Source organism: Salmo salar, chromosome 14, assembly GCF_965601325.2.
Source record: "Salmo salar chromosome 14, fSalSal1, whole genome shotgun sequence".
NCBI classification, from domain to species: Eukaryota; Metazoa; Chordata; class Actinopteri; order Salmoniformes; family Salmonidae; genus Salmo; species Salmo salar.
Window position 1 is genome coordinate 76,385,763 of NC_138304.1, and position 15,447 is coordinate 76,401,209.

Genomic DNA, 15,447 nt, shown 5'->3' on the forward strand with positions numbered 1-15,447 from the left:
CGTAGTGTCCCCATGAGTGACAGAACACTGAGCCAATCACGGTGCAACACTCCGTATTTTCTGCTGGCTTGCCTCACCTCCACAGAAAGCACTGAGCTAGGCTGACTCAAGAAAACAAAAAAGAGACCATGTTTGTATGTGGCTTTATTAACTCAATGATATATATATATTTTTACATTGTTTGCAAACTGATATGTGACACATATTAAAGCCAAAATAACATGCAAAACAGGAAGGCCCCCCACGTGCCCTGAATGACGGCTTGCCACTGCATCAGGGCAACAGTTTGCTATAACATATGATGTGGTTAGCAGATACATAAAATGTATATCCAGGCAGTGTAAAATCTGGCATGCCTCTGAGTAGAGGAACCCCCCTTAGGTAAAGCTTCACATGTCCTTGAGTTTAGATTGCATAGGGCACGCTGCTATACAGGATACCTGCATTGAGTATGGGACCGCCCTGATGCTTGTCGTCTTGCATCAGATAAAAATGTAGGATAAATGTCGGATAAAAATGTAGGACATTGCCCCTGTGCTGCGTTTTTGGGAATACTTTTGATCACTATTAACTACAGGCGTTTTATCTCTCTGATTTAAAATCCTTTGGTCTAGCAGCAAATAATGAATATATGTTATTTTATTTTACACTGGTCTCATCTCTACTCCATTGCTATGCAAGTTTTTAAAAAAGCATGAGTCATGCATGTCTTTCTTCCAGAGTGCCGCAGCACACACGCGCACACATGCACACGCACTTCGGTGCAGCAGCGCATCCCGCGCCTCACTGCAGTGAAAAACGTCCCATCCACCTACAGCACACACGCATTGCGTCTCCGCTAGTTATTTTTTAACTCCCATCAACACCAACGCGTTAGGAGTAGCTGTACGCGCCTTATCGACATTATAAATCAGAAAATAAATAAAGGAATAACCTTCTTGTTCGAACCAGAGGAGGTAAGACAGAATACACACTTTAATGCGGCATGCTTTGTGAGATGGTCTAACTGGGACATGACGTAGCACGTTCCTGTCTTATGTAGCCCAAATTAGCAGGTGTATGGTTAAACTTACAATATCCTACCCTTATTTATCTAATTTGACGACCACAGAACATTGCAGATATCTATCGGTTTTCTGACTAAAGCTTTATGTCAAATATTTGTGAAGAAAATAATCTATAGTATGGTGATTAGCTCGTCCTCACATGGGTTAAAGTTGTGTGATGATGGCGTAGTACAGGGGTTGGAGAATTGCCAAAATCGACTGCGGTCCTGATGTTGCTCTTTTTTTCACCAGCGGCAGACGTCTCAATTTACCTCCCTCTGAAATATTTTGAAGTTAATTGGAATGCAAACATGATATTGATTCATGTTCACGAAGAGTTCTTGATCATTTACGTCATATATTTATGTTATTTTTTAAATGTAATTGAGAGCCTGCATGTTCAAGATCACAATGACCTGTAATTACCTGTTGTTCCCAGAGTTCATAATAACCTTTGTCAAGACAAATTTCAGGTTTTGCCCACTAATGCGTATGCATATTTGTTCAAACCGAAGATGGTGTGTTTACAACCAATGTCAATGAAGTATCCCAAATTCCTCATATTATCCTGCAAAAAGATTTCCTGCAGTTTCATTTTAGTTGTCTTTATTATTGCTGGGTTCCTTAAAAAACATACATTTTCCCCTCCTCATAACTCTTCATCTTTGTATACTCCTCCAGTAATTTACTGCAGCTTTCATTCATTGCCTTGTCTATAATTTTCTCAGTTCATTACTGTTTATCTATGCCATTTTGTGTAGCTTTTCTGCATCTAAAGCCTTGTCAGCCTTGACAACATGGGCCTCAAAAGCCAGGACCCCCTGCCTCCCACTGGCAACCTCACCTCAGGACAAGTGGGCTCCTTCCAGAAGGTGGAGCCTAAAACCTTGGGGGTGAGTGACATCTTCACACATAGGCATTTTTTTTAAACCTTTTATTTAACTAGGTAAGTCAGTTAAGAACAAATTCTTATTTACAATAACGGCCTACCAAAACGCAAAAGCCCTCCTGTGGGGATGGGGGCTGGGATTAAAAATATAGGACAAAACACACATCACGACAAGAGAGACAACACAACACTACATAAAGAGAGACCTAAGACGACAACATAGCATGGCAGCAACACATGACAACACAGCATGGTAGCAACACAATATGACAATGACATGGTAGCAACACAACATGGTAACAGCACAAAACAGGGTACAAACGTTGTTGGGCACAGACAACAGCTCAAAGGGCAAGAAGGTAGAGACAGGAATACATCACGCAAAGCAGCCACAACTGTCAGTAAGAGTGTCCATGATTGAGTCTTTAAATGAAGAGATTGAGATAAAACTGTCCAGTTTGAGTGTTTGTTGCAGCTCGTTCCAGTCGCTAGCTGCAGCGAACTGAAAAGACGAGCGACCCAGGGATGTGTGTGCTTTGGGGACCTTTAACAGAATGTGACTGGCAGAACGGGTGTTGTATGTGGAGGATGAGGGCTGCAGTAGATATCTCAGATAGGGGGGAGTGAGGCCTAAGAGAGTTTTATAAATAAGCATCAACCAGTGGGTCTTGCGACAGGGATATACAGAGATGACCAGTTTACAGAGGAGTATAGAGTGCAGTGATGTGTCCAATAAGGAGCATTGGTGGAAAATCTGATGGCCAAATGGTACAGAACATCTAGCCGCTCGAGAGCACCCTTACCTGCCGATCTATAAATGATGTCTCCGTATTCTAGCATGGGTAGGATGGTAATCTGAATCAGGGTTAGTTTGGCAGCTGGGGTGAAAGAGGAGTGAATACGATAGAGGAAACCAAGTCTACATTTAACTTTAGCCTGCAGCTTTGATATGTGCTGAGAGAAAGACAGTGTATTGTCTAGCCATACTCCCAAGTGCTTGTATGAGGTGACTACCTCAAGCTCTAAACCCTCAGGAGGTAGTAATCACACCTGTTGGGAGAGGGTCATTCTTCTTACCAAACCACATGACCTTTGTTTTGGAGGTGTTCAGAACAAGGTTAAGGGCAGAGAACTTGTTGAACACTAAGAAAGCTTTGTTGTAGAGCGTTTAAAACAAATTCCGGGGAGGGGCCAGTTGAGTATAAGACTGTATCATCTGCATATAAATGGATGAGAGAGCTTCCTACTGCCTGAGCTATGTTGTTGATGTAAATTGAGAATACTGTGGAGCCTAGGATCGAGCCTTGGGGTACACCCTTGGTGACAGGCAGCGGCTGAGAGCAGATGTTCTGACTTAAAACGCTGTACTCTTTGAAAGAGGTAGTTAGCAAACCAGGCCAAAGACCCCTCAGAGACACCAATACTCCAATCATCCATACAGATGGTTGTGATACACTATAAGGATATGATATGAATCAATAACAGCTTAAATTCTGTGCTGTAAAATAAAGCATAATCACGTTACCTTATAATATAATGATAATGTATTCATTTAGGAGACTTATATTCCCATGCCTGAATCAAACCCATAACTGGGTCTTGTTCAGTAGGCACCAAATGAAACAGGGAAAAAATGAACCAGAGAGTGATTCCTGGACTTAATAACGAAGGCTCAATTCCGTTTTCGAATTTCAAAATGTTTTGCTACGGTGTGTCCTACTGAACACAACTATGGGGTTACCAAACACTATGCTGTAGATGAGCCATCGAACCACATAATGTCCTTTTAATGGTACTGATGAGTGTTCTTAATGTATTGTCCCAGGCCGTCCAGATCATCATCGGGTGTCTTGTCCTCTGCCTGAGTGCCTCTGTGTTGCAGCTCCACGAGATCCACTTCACTGGTGATGTCGCTGTCCTTTTGATCGTTGTCTTACAGGTGAGTGAGCCATTGCTGACCCCAACCAAAGATCTACAATTAGATGTCCCTACCCCCAATTCTAATCTTAACCATTAGGGCAATATAATCAATCCCAACCCTATATCAGTTAGTAAGGGCAACTTCTACCTACTCCAGATGACACGTACCAGTCAGAATTTACTGGCCAAGTATCAACTATTACAACAGCGCCCTCTACATTGGCAGTGTGTCTTTAGGCCAGATCGGGCCAACCTTCCTGCAGGCTTTCTCTTCAACCCTGATCCAGCACACTTGAATAGGCTTACAGCCCTACAATGGCAATTTTCTAGAATATATAATTTATTTTGTTGAATCAGTTATTCTAATCTCTGTATAGGTGTGTAATCTGACCTATGAGTCATGTGTCTTATTCTGTTATGGGTGTACTCCCACAGCTCATCCTGTCTGGTTCGGTCCTTGTCCACGCGGGCAGGAAGCCTTCTCTCTTTTGGGTGGGTATAATGCAATTGGCGCGCATTCAGCTGGTTACATTTTTTGCTGCATTTTTCAACAGTATGTACCGAACAACACATTATCCCGAAATGCTGCATACCATTCTTGGAGGTATGTTTACTCCTGTTGTGGCAGAGTGTGACCACTGATCTTTGTGAGTGATGTAGGCGATTATAAGAAATCACATAAACCCCAAAAAACAAAATTTCAATGTATAATATTTTCTGTCAATCTGGGTGTATTCAGTGTAGTGGTGTACTCTCTCCCCAGGTGAAATGTACCCTGGTGCTGCACTTGATTAGTGCTGCCTTCTCCACGGCTGCTCTGGGCCTGATGTCCAAACACCTGCCTTACCGCCAGGACTCCTACCACTGTGAACACTGCCGGAGACTGGAGCTGCATGCCGTGGTAACCAGTCATTCTAACAGTATACCTTGACTTATTACATCAATTTGCATATAAACAATTATTACATACACTATCGTTCAAAGGTTTGGGCTCACTTAGAAATGTCCTTGTTTTTGAAAGAAAAGCTCATTTTTTTGTCCATTAAAATAACATAAAATTTATCAGAAATAGAGTGTAGACATTGTTAATGTTGTAAATGACTATTGTAGCTGGAAATTGCAGATTTTTAATGGAATATCTACATAGGCTTACAGAGGCCCATTATCAGCAACCATCACTCCTGTGTTCCAATGGCACGTTGTCTTAGCTAATCCAAGTTTATCATATTTAAAGGCTAATTGATCATTAGAAAACTATTTTGCAAATATGTTAGCACAGCTGAAAACTGTTGTTCTGATTAAAGAAGCAATAAAACTGGCCTTCTTTAGAATAGTTGAGTATCTGGAGTGATGGTTGCTGATAATGAGCCTCTGTAAGCCTATGTAGATATTCCATTAAAAATCAGCCGTTTTCAGCAACAATAATCATTTACAACATTAACAATGTCTGCACTGTATTTCTGATCAATTTTATGTTTTTTTTTTAATGGACAAAAAATGTGCTTTTCTTTCAATAACAAGAACATTTCTAATTGACCCCAAACTTTTGAACGTTAGTGTACATTTGCATATAAAAAAAATTACATACATTTGCAAATTGCATAACATTATTTAAAAAAAAGTGTCTAAAAGAATGACATAATTTTAAAAAGAAACAATAAAGTGCAGGCTGAATTTTGATATAGTCATCATGGTTTAGTCAACCTTCTCGGTCATCTTGATTGAGTAGCTGACCATGTCACACATTCTCCCACTTGAGAGTTCATGTGGTAAAAAGACATACAATGAGAGTCACAATGTAAAATTCCCCAACTCATTTGCTGAATTTCATATAATTTGAAGTTAGTTCTTTGTGGAAAATGTGTTCACAATTAATTTATTCTGACAAATGTTTTGAAAGATTGTTACCGTTGTTGTTTGAATACATTTGTATCAGTTGTTGATATGCATTTTCTGAAACAATGTTTGCTCAGGACTAGGGTTGCAGAATTCCTGGAACTTTAATAAATTCCCTGGTTTTTCAGACACCTGGTTGGAGGATTCCGGATATCCTGCCTGTTCCCTCCTGATTCTGGGATCCTCCAACCGGGATTTCAGAAAAAACTCTGAATTTGTTGGAAGTACATTTCAATTTTTATAGAGAGCAAAAGGATTGTTGCATCCAACAATAGCCTATACAAAAAATCTATTGTCTTTTGTGTAAGTATTAGTGTAATGTCTTCACTCAAGGCGGTATTCTGACATGAGATCAGCACGCTTAACTTAAATGAGCAAAGATTAATGTGTAAATCTGTGTTGCGCACACTTATCTGCTCAAGATATTATACACTGAGTGTACAAAACATTAAGAACATTAAGGTTTTTCCATGACAGACTGACCAGGTGAATCTAGGTGAAAGCTATAATCCCTTATTGATGTCACCTTTTAAATCTACAAGGTGTCAAAAGTGTTCCACAGGGATGCTGGCCCATGTTGACTCCAATTCTTCCCACAGTTGTGTCAAGTTGGCTGGGTGTCCTGTTTGGTGTTAGACCGTTCTTGATACACATGGGAAACAGTTGAGCATTAAATATCCAGCAGCTTTGCAGTTCTTGACACAACCCGGTGCACCTGGCACCTACTACCATACCCCGTTCAAAGGCACTTAAATCTTTGTTGTTCTGAGGGCAAAGGGGCTGGGGCGTGCAAGTCAATATTAGGAAGGTGTTCCTAATGTTTGGTATAGTCAGTGTATATTTTCCTTTGCCATGTGCTGCTAGTTAAAAGCAACGTGTGGCCTATATACAGTGCATCTGATTAAAGCAAAGATTTTCCGTAAAATAAGCATTAAAAACATTAGTTGATTAATTGGTTCAGCACAGCACCCAGCTTCAAACCATTCAGTAATGACGGAGAGGATCAGTTACATGGTTTTCATGAGTATTTCATCTACACAAATATTTTTTTTGTTTTGAGTTAGGCACTCCAATCTCCACCAAGAAATACTGGCAGACATGCATACCTTTATTTCGGCCACCAAGTGGATTTGTTTAATGGCCTATATTTCAACATTGCTCCCATTACACATGATTTATGAACACTTTATCAAAACATATGAATATACAAAAAAAACATCCCACAACAACTTTAAATCTGTCAATTAAGTGTGCAGGCTTTTCTTTTTCTATCACATCACATATTAGTAGTAGATATCAGTACCACAACAAAAATACTTGTCTAAATGTCATTATTGTTTAAACAAAACAGCAAATTAAAGCAATCATTGATGAAACATGTAATTAGTGTTTTGGGGTTTGGTATTACCCAGAATGATTAAAAACGACCTTTAAAAAAAATTCAGCAAAGGAGTTTTGGATTTTGATTATTGTGGCAAGGCTTTGACCAATTTTAACAACATTGTTCTAAACTGTAAAAAGGCTCCAATGGAACAATTTGGCCTAAACTATTTATGGTGGGAGCTATGTCAAAATGGGGTCATGCATCAAAGTCTTTGACCCACTTTATTCTGTCTGCATAGGAGGTAGCATACATACATATTCTACTATGCTAACACAACTGCTCAAACTTAGTCCTCATATAGAACAGTACGAAACCTGTGTGGGATCTAGAATTGAATGTAAATGACATTTCTATTTTTGATGACACTATTAAGGTTTTAATTGATGATACAGTCAATCATCCATTGTATTTTTGTCATATTTTAAAGTAAAAATATGTAAGAACATATGAAGAGTTGCTGTTTGTAGAATAGAAACACACCACTATGAGTATCTTATCTAGGTTAATGTAGTTTCAAGGGAAAGTGTAATTGTTCTTCAAAATGGAACATGTCTTTCTTTGTGTTTACTGTTTACTGCAGCAACATTGTTTCAGGAAATGCACTGGGCTGATCGAAATGAAATGTAAAGTAAGTAGTTGACCACTATTGTAGATATGTTCTGGTCAATGCTAACACTTGGTAGGTAGCAGTATTTCTGCCTTGCTCATATAGTTACTATAACAAAACATTACCCGAAAAGGTATTGCAGCAAAAGTTTTAAAAACATCTTACCCAATCGTATGTTTAGATAGGTATTAGTTGTTATACATTTTTTCACTTTCATGTGATTGATTATATGGCTATTCAAAAGGCCTAGTTTGACATCTGTTTGTATTATCTTGCTAAATTAATTAATTAATAAGATCTGACATTATAGTTAGCTTTTTGGACAATGTTTTTTATCCTGCAATTGCATTCATTTCATGCTGTATGGAATTTATTGATGCTACTGTAATATCAAGCATTTTTCTCTGGACCACAATACGACTGTCCATCCCGCATGTCTTTCTTCACCTGTCTCTCTCCCGCCTGGGTGGTTTCTTATAGCTCCTGATTGACGGCATCATAGGTACTCTGGTTATCTTCCTTATTCTGGAGCTGCTCATCTGCATCACAGCGATGCTGTTTGGCCTCAGTGTGCTGGCCTCTAGTGGTGGAATGCAGGTGAACCCACATAATAACAGAACACATGGGGAAGGGCATTCTAAAAGGCTCCAAGCACCATTTTACATGTGCAGCGCTGCCCGGGCATTGCGATTTAAAAACTGTAACAATTTAGAACACTGCAGGTGGTGTTTGCTGCATGTGAAAATGTTTTTCAATCAATTTATTTTATATGGGCTCGATTCAGACTTAGGAAATGTTTGCCTTTCCTGCGCTTCTCAGTATTTGGTATTCAGACTTACTTTACGCAGATGCGCAACAAGCTCTTTGAGAGTGGCTCCCTTATGCGCACTGAATACATTTAATTAAACTGCTGAAAACCCTCCCACTTGCTGGCCAACTGATTTCCTCATGGACTTTTCATTCAATGGGGTTTTCAGTTATCTAAAGCCATCCCTTTAAATACGGTGCACCTTTAATTCAAATTTTCTCGACAGTCACTATAATATATTGAGAGAACGGGTTCAGAATATTAAGGATCAATGAAAGAAAGCCATACAATTATAGGCCTATGCATATCTCAGTTTTAGCACCAATTGGTAAATTGAAAAAGTATCCGATCTGTACATTATTAAGGGTTAGGAACATATTTAGGGATCTGCCTACTTCTTTAAAAAACTGGTTTGGAGAGCCTTTACTGACAAAATATATTGGTGAATAAAAAATACAGTGGTTTGATTATCCTGAAAGTTGCCATTCAGTTGTTCAATCCATTAAATATTGGAAGAGGAGAAAACTATAACAATAAGGGTATGCGTACCTTGCGGGCACTGGTCAGAATACATGTGGAGAGAAGTCGGATCTGAATTTCCCCATATGTGCATAAATAATTGCCACCTTCTTAAGGACTTTGTTGTATGGGAAGTTTTAAGACATTTTACTTCAAGGTTTGTGAGTTCTTTCAGTGCAAATTGTGCCTGTTTTAAGAAAACAAAAATGATACCCTTCATGTATAAAAAAGAATGGCAGGGTGAACCCTCTATTACATATAGGTACTGAACATCACAAGTTCATGTCTTGTTCTCCCTTTAACTTCTTTCTTGCTCTCTCTCTCTAGTCATCCAGTGGAACTCAGCGCCCAGCCTACCCCCAGACTCGCCCCCCGGCAGGTCCCCCTGCTGTGCAGGCTGCAGCATCTCAGGTAGGGCCTAGCTAGCCCGAAGGGGTTAGCCTACTATATAGTGCCAGCCTATAATGGCTTATCCATTTAGCACTGTTGGCTACCATTTACTCTTGAGGTCTGATTACCTTGATGTGTTCGAGTAATAGATTCTTCTAATGTCAAACATTACATGTCAATATAATAACTGTCTCTTTCTCAGTCTTTCTCTCTCTGCCTCTCTCCTTGAGCAGGTGGCCGTTGTTGTCACTGAACCCGATTCCGACCAGGTAGAGGAGGTCTCCACTCCCCCCACTGACCCACAGGTGGAGCCCATCGAGGCGGCTGAGCCTTAAACCAAACCTCCTTCATCCTCCACTCCAGCCACTTGCGCCGGATTATATGCGCAACAGTGTAGGTCTTAATCTGAATTCCAAATCGAGCCCTGGACACTTCTATAGATCTGAAACGATTAGATAGGTGGTGGAAATTCCACCCAGCTTACCTGAAGACAAGTTGAAGCATTTGGCCTACATACTGTTCAAACCTTTCATATCCTTTCAGATCTACAGGAATGCCAAGGGGTATAGGGGCTAGGGGTTAATTGGGAATTCAGCTTTTTAAGGAGATGGTGTGGTGACTAGCAGGTCAAATTTCCATGAATGACATATAACTGTTTTGCCGTAAATGAAGGCACTCAAACCTGTATTGCCTCAGTAATTATTAAGCTATATAATGGGAAGAAAATGTCAATTGTTACCAATGTTATTCATTTTGAGGATGTTTGCAAAGCTACGAGACTATGATTATAAGTATTATCGTGGATGCAGAAAGTGAAGGATGAACATATAGGACAGGGGTTCTACATCCCTGAAGAGGGTATGCAGGCCTTTGTTCTAGCCCAACACTAACACAGCAGTTTCAAATAATCAACTAATCAAGGTCTTAGTTTCTAACACGGTCACTGCATGGATTGGAGGATTCTAGGGACTAACTGAAGCTAATGTAAAATTGTAAGTAGGTATACTTTCATTGCTTCTTTTGTTGTGTTTTGGTGGCATCACACTTTTTGAGACCAAATAATACAAGCCTTTATCACTACCGTGTCATAATACTGTATAGTGATGTATTCAGGATGCTTCTTGCTTTACATAATATGATTCTGTTCATTGTTTTTAGTCTAGTTTTGCACATTCATGTATTTTAAAGTGAATGATATCACAGCTCTAATCACTTACCAAGCTAACCAACCAATGCTGGTAATGTACTGTAGTGCTCATTGAGAGGATTGTATCATGTTAGAATATAGAATAGTTGTAGATGAACACTGATGAACACATTAGCAAAAAGCAAGCAAATACTGTTACATGCCACATCAACACACAGAATACGTAATTGATCCCTACCATAGCCTAACCTTTTCCGTGTGTGTTATGATTCCATCGTAAGAAACCTGACTTGTATGGCATTTGTTTGAATATCTACTTTTTTTATTTGTTTATTTATTACTTGTTTTTTTTATTGAACAATTTGCTCTAACAAAGCAAAAGAGTCTCTTGCGTATGCTCTAATATTCCAGATATACTAAAATACTCAAACAGTAAGAATATTCTGGACTGCCCTTAAAATAATAAAATGTATGTCCATTTGACATTTTAACCAAAAGCTAACTGACATTGTAGTACTCATTTTTGTGTCATTCCAGCCCTTGTTGACCACTGAACAAACTTTTGCAGTTCTTCCTTTTGCGACATTACAGCACTTGTCGACCACCCTCCACCTCTTTTCATTGTGAAGAAAAAGTCACTGCTGTTACTGTAATATTTGTGCATGGTCCACTGATGCCCTGTCCTCACAAGAGGGCAGCATTGGTGAATGTGTTGATGTTCTAAAGGTCTGGTTTGCTGTTTATTTACAATGTGTTTGACTGTGCTATTGATATGGGTATTTCTGTTAACATGCAATAAAGTAAGTCTTTCAGAGCCAACTTTTTATTTAGTTATATCATTTTTTTCAGAGGGGGGGTTACAGGTACAAAAACAATCAAAGAAATACATACAAAAATAACCCAAACCCATTCACACCCTCAGTCCACCTCTGTCCGCACACACCTGCCCTCCCCATCAAGAAACCATGTAAGAAACTTTAAAATGGTTAATTATCCAGCAAACCAGTTACATTGGATCATATGCAATAGACACTGGTACTGTTTACTACAGTGCTTTCAGAAACTATTCCTACCCCTTCTTAATCCAAATGTTGTTGTGTTGTAGCCTGAATTCAAAATGAATTACAAAAAAAAGAACCCATCTACACATATTACCCCACTTCTTTTATGTATTGAAAATAAAATACAGAAATATATAATTTACATAAGCATTCACACCCCTATGTCAATACTCTATAGACCACCTTTGGCAGCGATTACAGCTGTGAGTCTAAGAGCTTAACACACCTGGATTGTGCAACATTTGCCTTTTATTGTTTTCAAAATTCTTTAAGCTTTGTCAGATTGGTTATTGATCTTTGCTAGACAAGCATTTTTAGTTCTTGCCATAGATTTTTAAGTAGATTTAAGTCAAAACTAACTTGGCCACTCAGGAGCATTCACTTGTCTTCTTGGTAAGCAACTCCAGTGTAGATTTGGCCTTGTGTTCAGGTTATTGTCCTGCTGAAAGGTGAATTAATTTCCCAGTGTCTGGTGGAAAGCTGACTGAACCAGGTTTTCCTGTAGAATTTTGCCTCTGCTTAGCTCCATTCTGTTTTTTTTTTATCCTGAAAAACTCCCCAGTCCTTAATGATTACAAACATACCCATAACATGATGCAGCCACCACTATGCTTGAAAATATGGAGTGGTCCTCAGTAATGTGTTGTATTGATTTTACCCCAAACATAATAATTTGATTCTGTACAGGCTTCCTTCTTTTCACTCTGTCAATTAGGTTAGTATTGTGGAGTAACTACAATGTTGTTGATCCATCCCTCAGTTTTCTCCTGTCACAGCCGTTAAACTCTAACTGTTTTATAGTCACCATTGGCCTCAAAGTGAAATCCCTGTGTAGTTTACCTCCTCTCCGGAAACTGAGTTAAGGACACCTGTATCTTTGTAGTGACTGAGTGTATTGATACACCATCCAAAGTGTAATTAATAACTTCACCATACTCAAAGGGATATTTAATGTCTTCATTTTTAAAATAATTGTATTTATTTAGAATCTGTGTTTGAAATGCACTGCTTGACTGAGGGACTTTACAGATAATTGCATGTGTGGGGTACAGAGATGAGTTAGTCATTCAAAAATCCGGTCAAACACTACTATTACACACAGAGTGAGTCCATGCAACAAAGGTGTTGAATACTTATTGACTGAAGGCATTTCAGCTTTTCATTTTGAATTAATTTGTACAAATGTTGAAAAACACAATTCCACTTTGACATTATGGGATATCGTGTGTAGGCCAATGACCAAATAATCTACATTTTTAACCCATTTTAAATTCCGGCTGTAACATAACAAAGTGGAAAAAGTCAATGGGTGTGAATACTTTCCAAAGACACTGTATGTTAATAGGGTCCTCCTCAACAATCCTTACATTTATATTGTAAATCCAGTGAGACTGTCATTCTGATTGTGTTGATTGTCAGTGTTTACTAATCCATACGGCATTGCATTATGTGGTCTTTGAAAAACCACGTTCAATGCCAAAGGATACAGGGAAATTAATTTAATTGGACATTACTTACAGATTTTAATAGGTTTTTTGAGACTTTCCATTCATTTCGTCAATTAACTTCAAGATGGCGCCGATGGAGATGGCAGCTTCGCTTCTAGTCCTTAGGAAACTGTGCAGTATTTTGTTTTTTTATGTATTATTTTTTACATTGTTAGCCCAGAAAACCTTAAGTGTTATTACATACAGCTGGGAAGAACTATTGGGTATCAGAGAGACGTCAACTTACCAGCACACCCAGCACTACAACCAGGAATACGACTTTCCCAAAGCGGATCCTTTGTCTGCACCTCCCAGGGCATTCAAACTGATTCCAGAGGCCGACCCAAAACAACGCCGCCGGAGGAGAGGGTGCCGGAGCGGTCTTCTAGCGAGGCTTCGGATGCGCGCACACCCCCCACTGCTTCCGAGTATATTACTCGCTAATGACCAGTCCCTAGTTAACAAAGTCGACGAACTTAGGGCAAGAGTTGCTTTCCAAAGAGATATCCGGGATTGAAACATACTCTGTTTCACGGAAGCATGGCTAGCTTGGGACATGCTGTCAGAGTCAGTACAGCCAACGGGATTTTCAGTGCATCGCGCCAACAGGAATAAACATCTCTCCGGTAAGAAGAAGGGCGGGGATGTATGTTTCATGATTAACGACTCATGGTGTAATTGTAACAACATACAGGAACTCAAGTCCTTTTGTTCACCTGACCTAGAATTCCTCACAATCAAATGTATTATCTCCCAAGAGAACTCTCCTCCGTTATTGTCAAAGCCATGTATATCCATGTATAGTGGATACCAAGACGGCCATCAAGGAACTTCACTGGACTTTATGCAAACTGGAAACCATATATCCTGAGGCTGCATTTATTGTAGCTGGGGATTTTAACAAAGGTAATTTGAGATGTTGTACCCGCTGTGACTATTAAAACCTTCCCTAACCAGAAACCGTGGATTGATTGCAGCATTCGTGCAAAACTGAATCCCTATCCCAGTCTGCTGTCCTGACATGCTTCAAGATGGCCACCATTGTTCCTGTCCCAAGAAAGCCAAGGTAACTGAACTAAATGACTATCGCCCTGTAGAACTCACTTCTGTCATCATGAAGTCCTTTGAGAAACCAGTCAAGGATCATATCACCTCCACTCTACCTGTCACCCTAGACCCATTTCAATTTGCTTACTGCCCCAATAGGTCCACAGACGATGCAATCACCATCACACTGCACACTGCCCTATCCCGTCTGGACAAGAGGAATACCTATGTAAGAATGCTGCTCATTGACTACAGCTCAGCATCCAACACCATAGTACCCTCCAAACTCATCATTAAGCTTAAGTCCCTGGGTCTTGACCCCACCCTGTGCAACTGGGCGGGCTGCCCCCAGGTGGTGAAGGTCGGAAACAACATCTCCATTCCACTGATCCTCAACACTGGAGCACCACAAGGTTGCGTTCTCAGCCCCCTCCTGTACTCCCTGTTCACCCATGACTGCGTGGCCATGCACGCCTCCAACTCAATCATCAAGTTTGCAGACGACACAACAGTGGTAGGCTTGATTACCAAGAACGACGAGACAGCCTGCAGGGAGGAGGTGAGGGCCCTCGGAGTGTGGTGTCAGGAAAATAACCTCTCACTCAATGTCAGCAAAACAAAAGAGATAATCGTGGACTTGAAGAAGGTTAAACCAAGGCCTTATACCTTTTAAAGGGTTAATAAATTATATTATGATAAACTGTAATGTCTCCTCTTCAGGAGACCTCTGTGTGTTAAAACCTGTTTTTGAGTGTTGTGACCTTCAGACACTATCAGAAGGCGTCTACATTCAGACTCCTCCTGTCTGGAACCCACCGTGGTTATCTGGTTTTCTGAGAACACAAGGCTGCCACAAACCTGATGAAAAGCCCCCTGTCAGAAGATTTTTACAGTCATTCACATTGTTATGACTCTATACTTGTGATGAAAGGTCAAGTTTCGGTCAAACCCACTTCTGAGTTTTTACTTGCTGATAAGATGGTTCCTGCTGTCAGGGGGAGGTTAGATTTATTAATATGTTGTTGCTAGGGAAAGTTACGTAAGGGTGATTGGGGAGGCTATATGAGTTACAGGATGTCTTAGACATTTTGCAGAACTTAGGGAGAACTATCATATACTGTTATACTGTACTCTGTATCAACTTCTGCCTACAATTGTATTACTAAAAGGAGTATTTTAATACATAAATAAAGAGTCTGTGTTTCCTTTCCATTACTAATGTGTGTTTGATAATTATATAGACCTG

At 39.8% G+C, this 15,447-nt stretch overlaps 1 protein-coding gene across 2 annotated transcripts; it reads left to right on the forward strand.

Moving 5' to 3' along the window:
- Nucleotides 1-787: 787 nt before the first annotated feature.
- On the forward strand, nt 788-10,160 carry LOC106570203 (uncharacterized). 2 transcript variants are annotated; one of them, XM_014142282.3, is made up of 9 exons: nt 788-956; nt 1,808-1,939; nt 3,761-3,874; nt 4,291-4,347; nt 4,619-4,756; nt 7,716-7,763; nt 8,223-8,339; nt 9,397-9,480; nt 9,693-10,160. In XM_014142282.3, exons 2-9 carry the CDS (start codon nt 1,844-1,846, stop codon nt 9,792-9,794), a joined length of 756 nt encoding a protein of 251 aa, XP_013997757.1. In that variant the 5' UTR covers nt 788-956; nt 1,808-1,843; the 3' UTR covers nt 9,795-10,160. The 2 variants fall into 2 exon arrangements, with proteins under 2 accessions (XP_013997757.1, XP_013997759.1); XM_014142284.3 differs by lacking the exon at nt 7,716-7,763.
- Nucleotides 10,161-15,447: the final 5,287 nt, after the last annotated feature.

Excerpts from the sequence above, each read along its gene's own strand:
- LOC106570203 (XM_014142282.3), top strand. The coding sequence starts at position 1,844 with ATGGGCCTCAAAAGCCAGGACCCCCTGCCTCCCACTGGCAACCTCACC. Across the intron at positions 3,875-4,290 it reads TTTTGATCGTTGTCTTACAG|CTCATCCTGTCTGGTTCGGT; the intron begins GTGAGTGAGCCA and ends GTACTCCCACAG. Across the intron at positions 4,757-7,715 it reads GACTGGAGCTGCATGCCGTG|CAACATTGTTTCAGGAAATG; the intron begins GTAACCAGTCAT and ends TGTTTACTGCAG.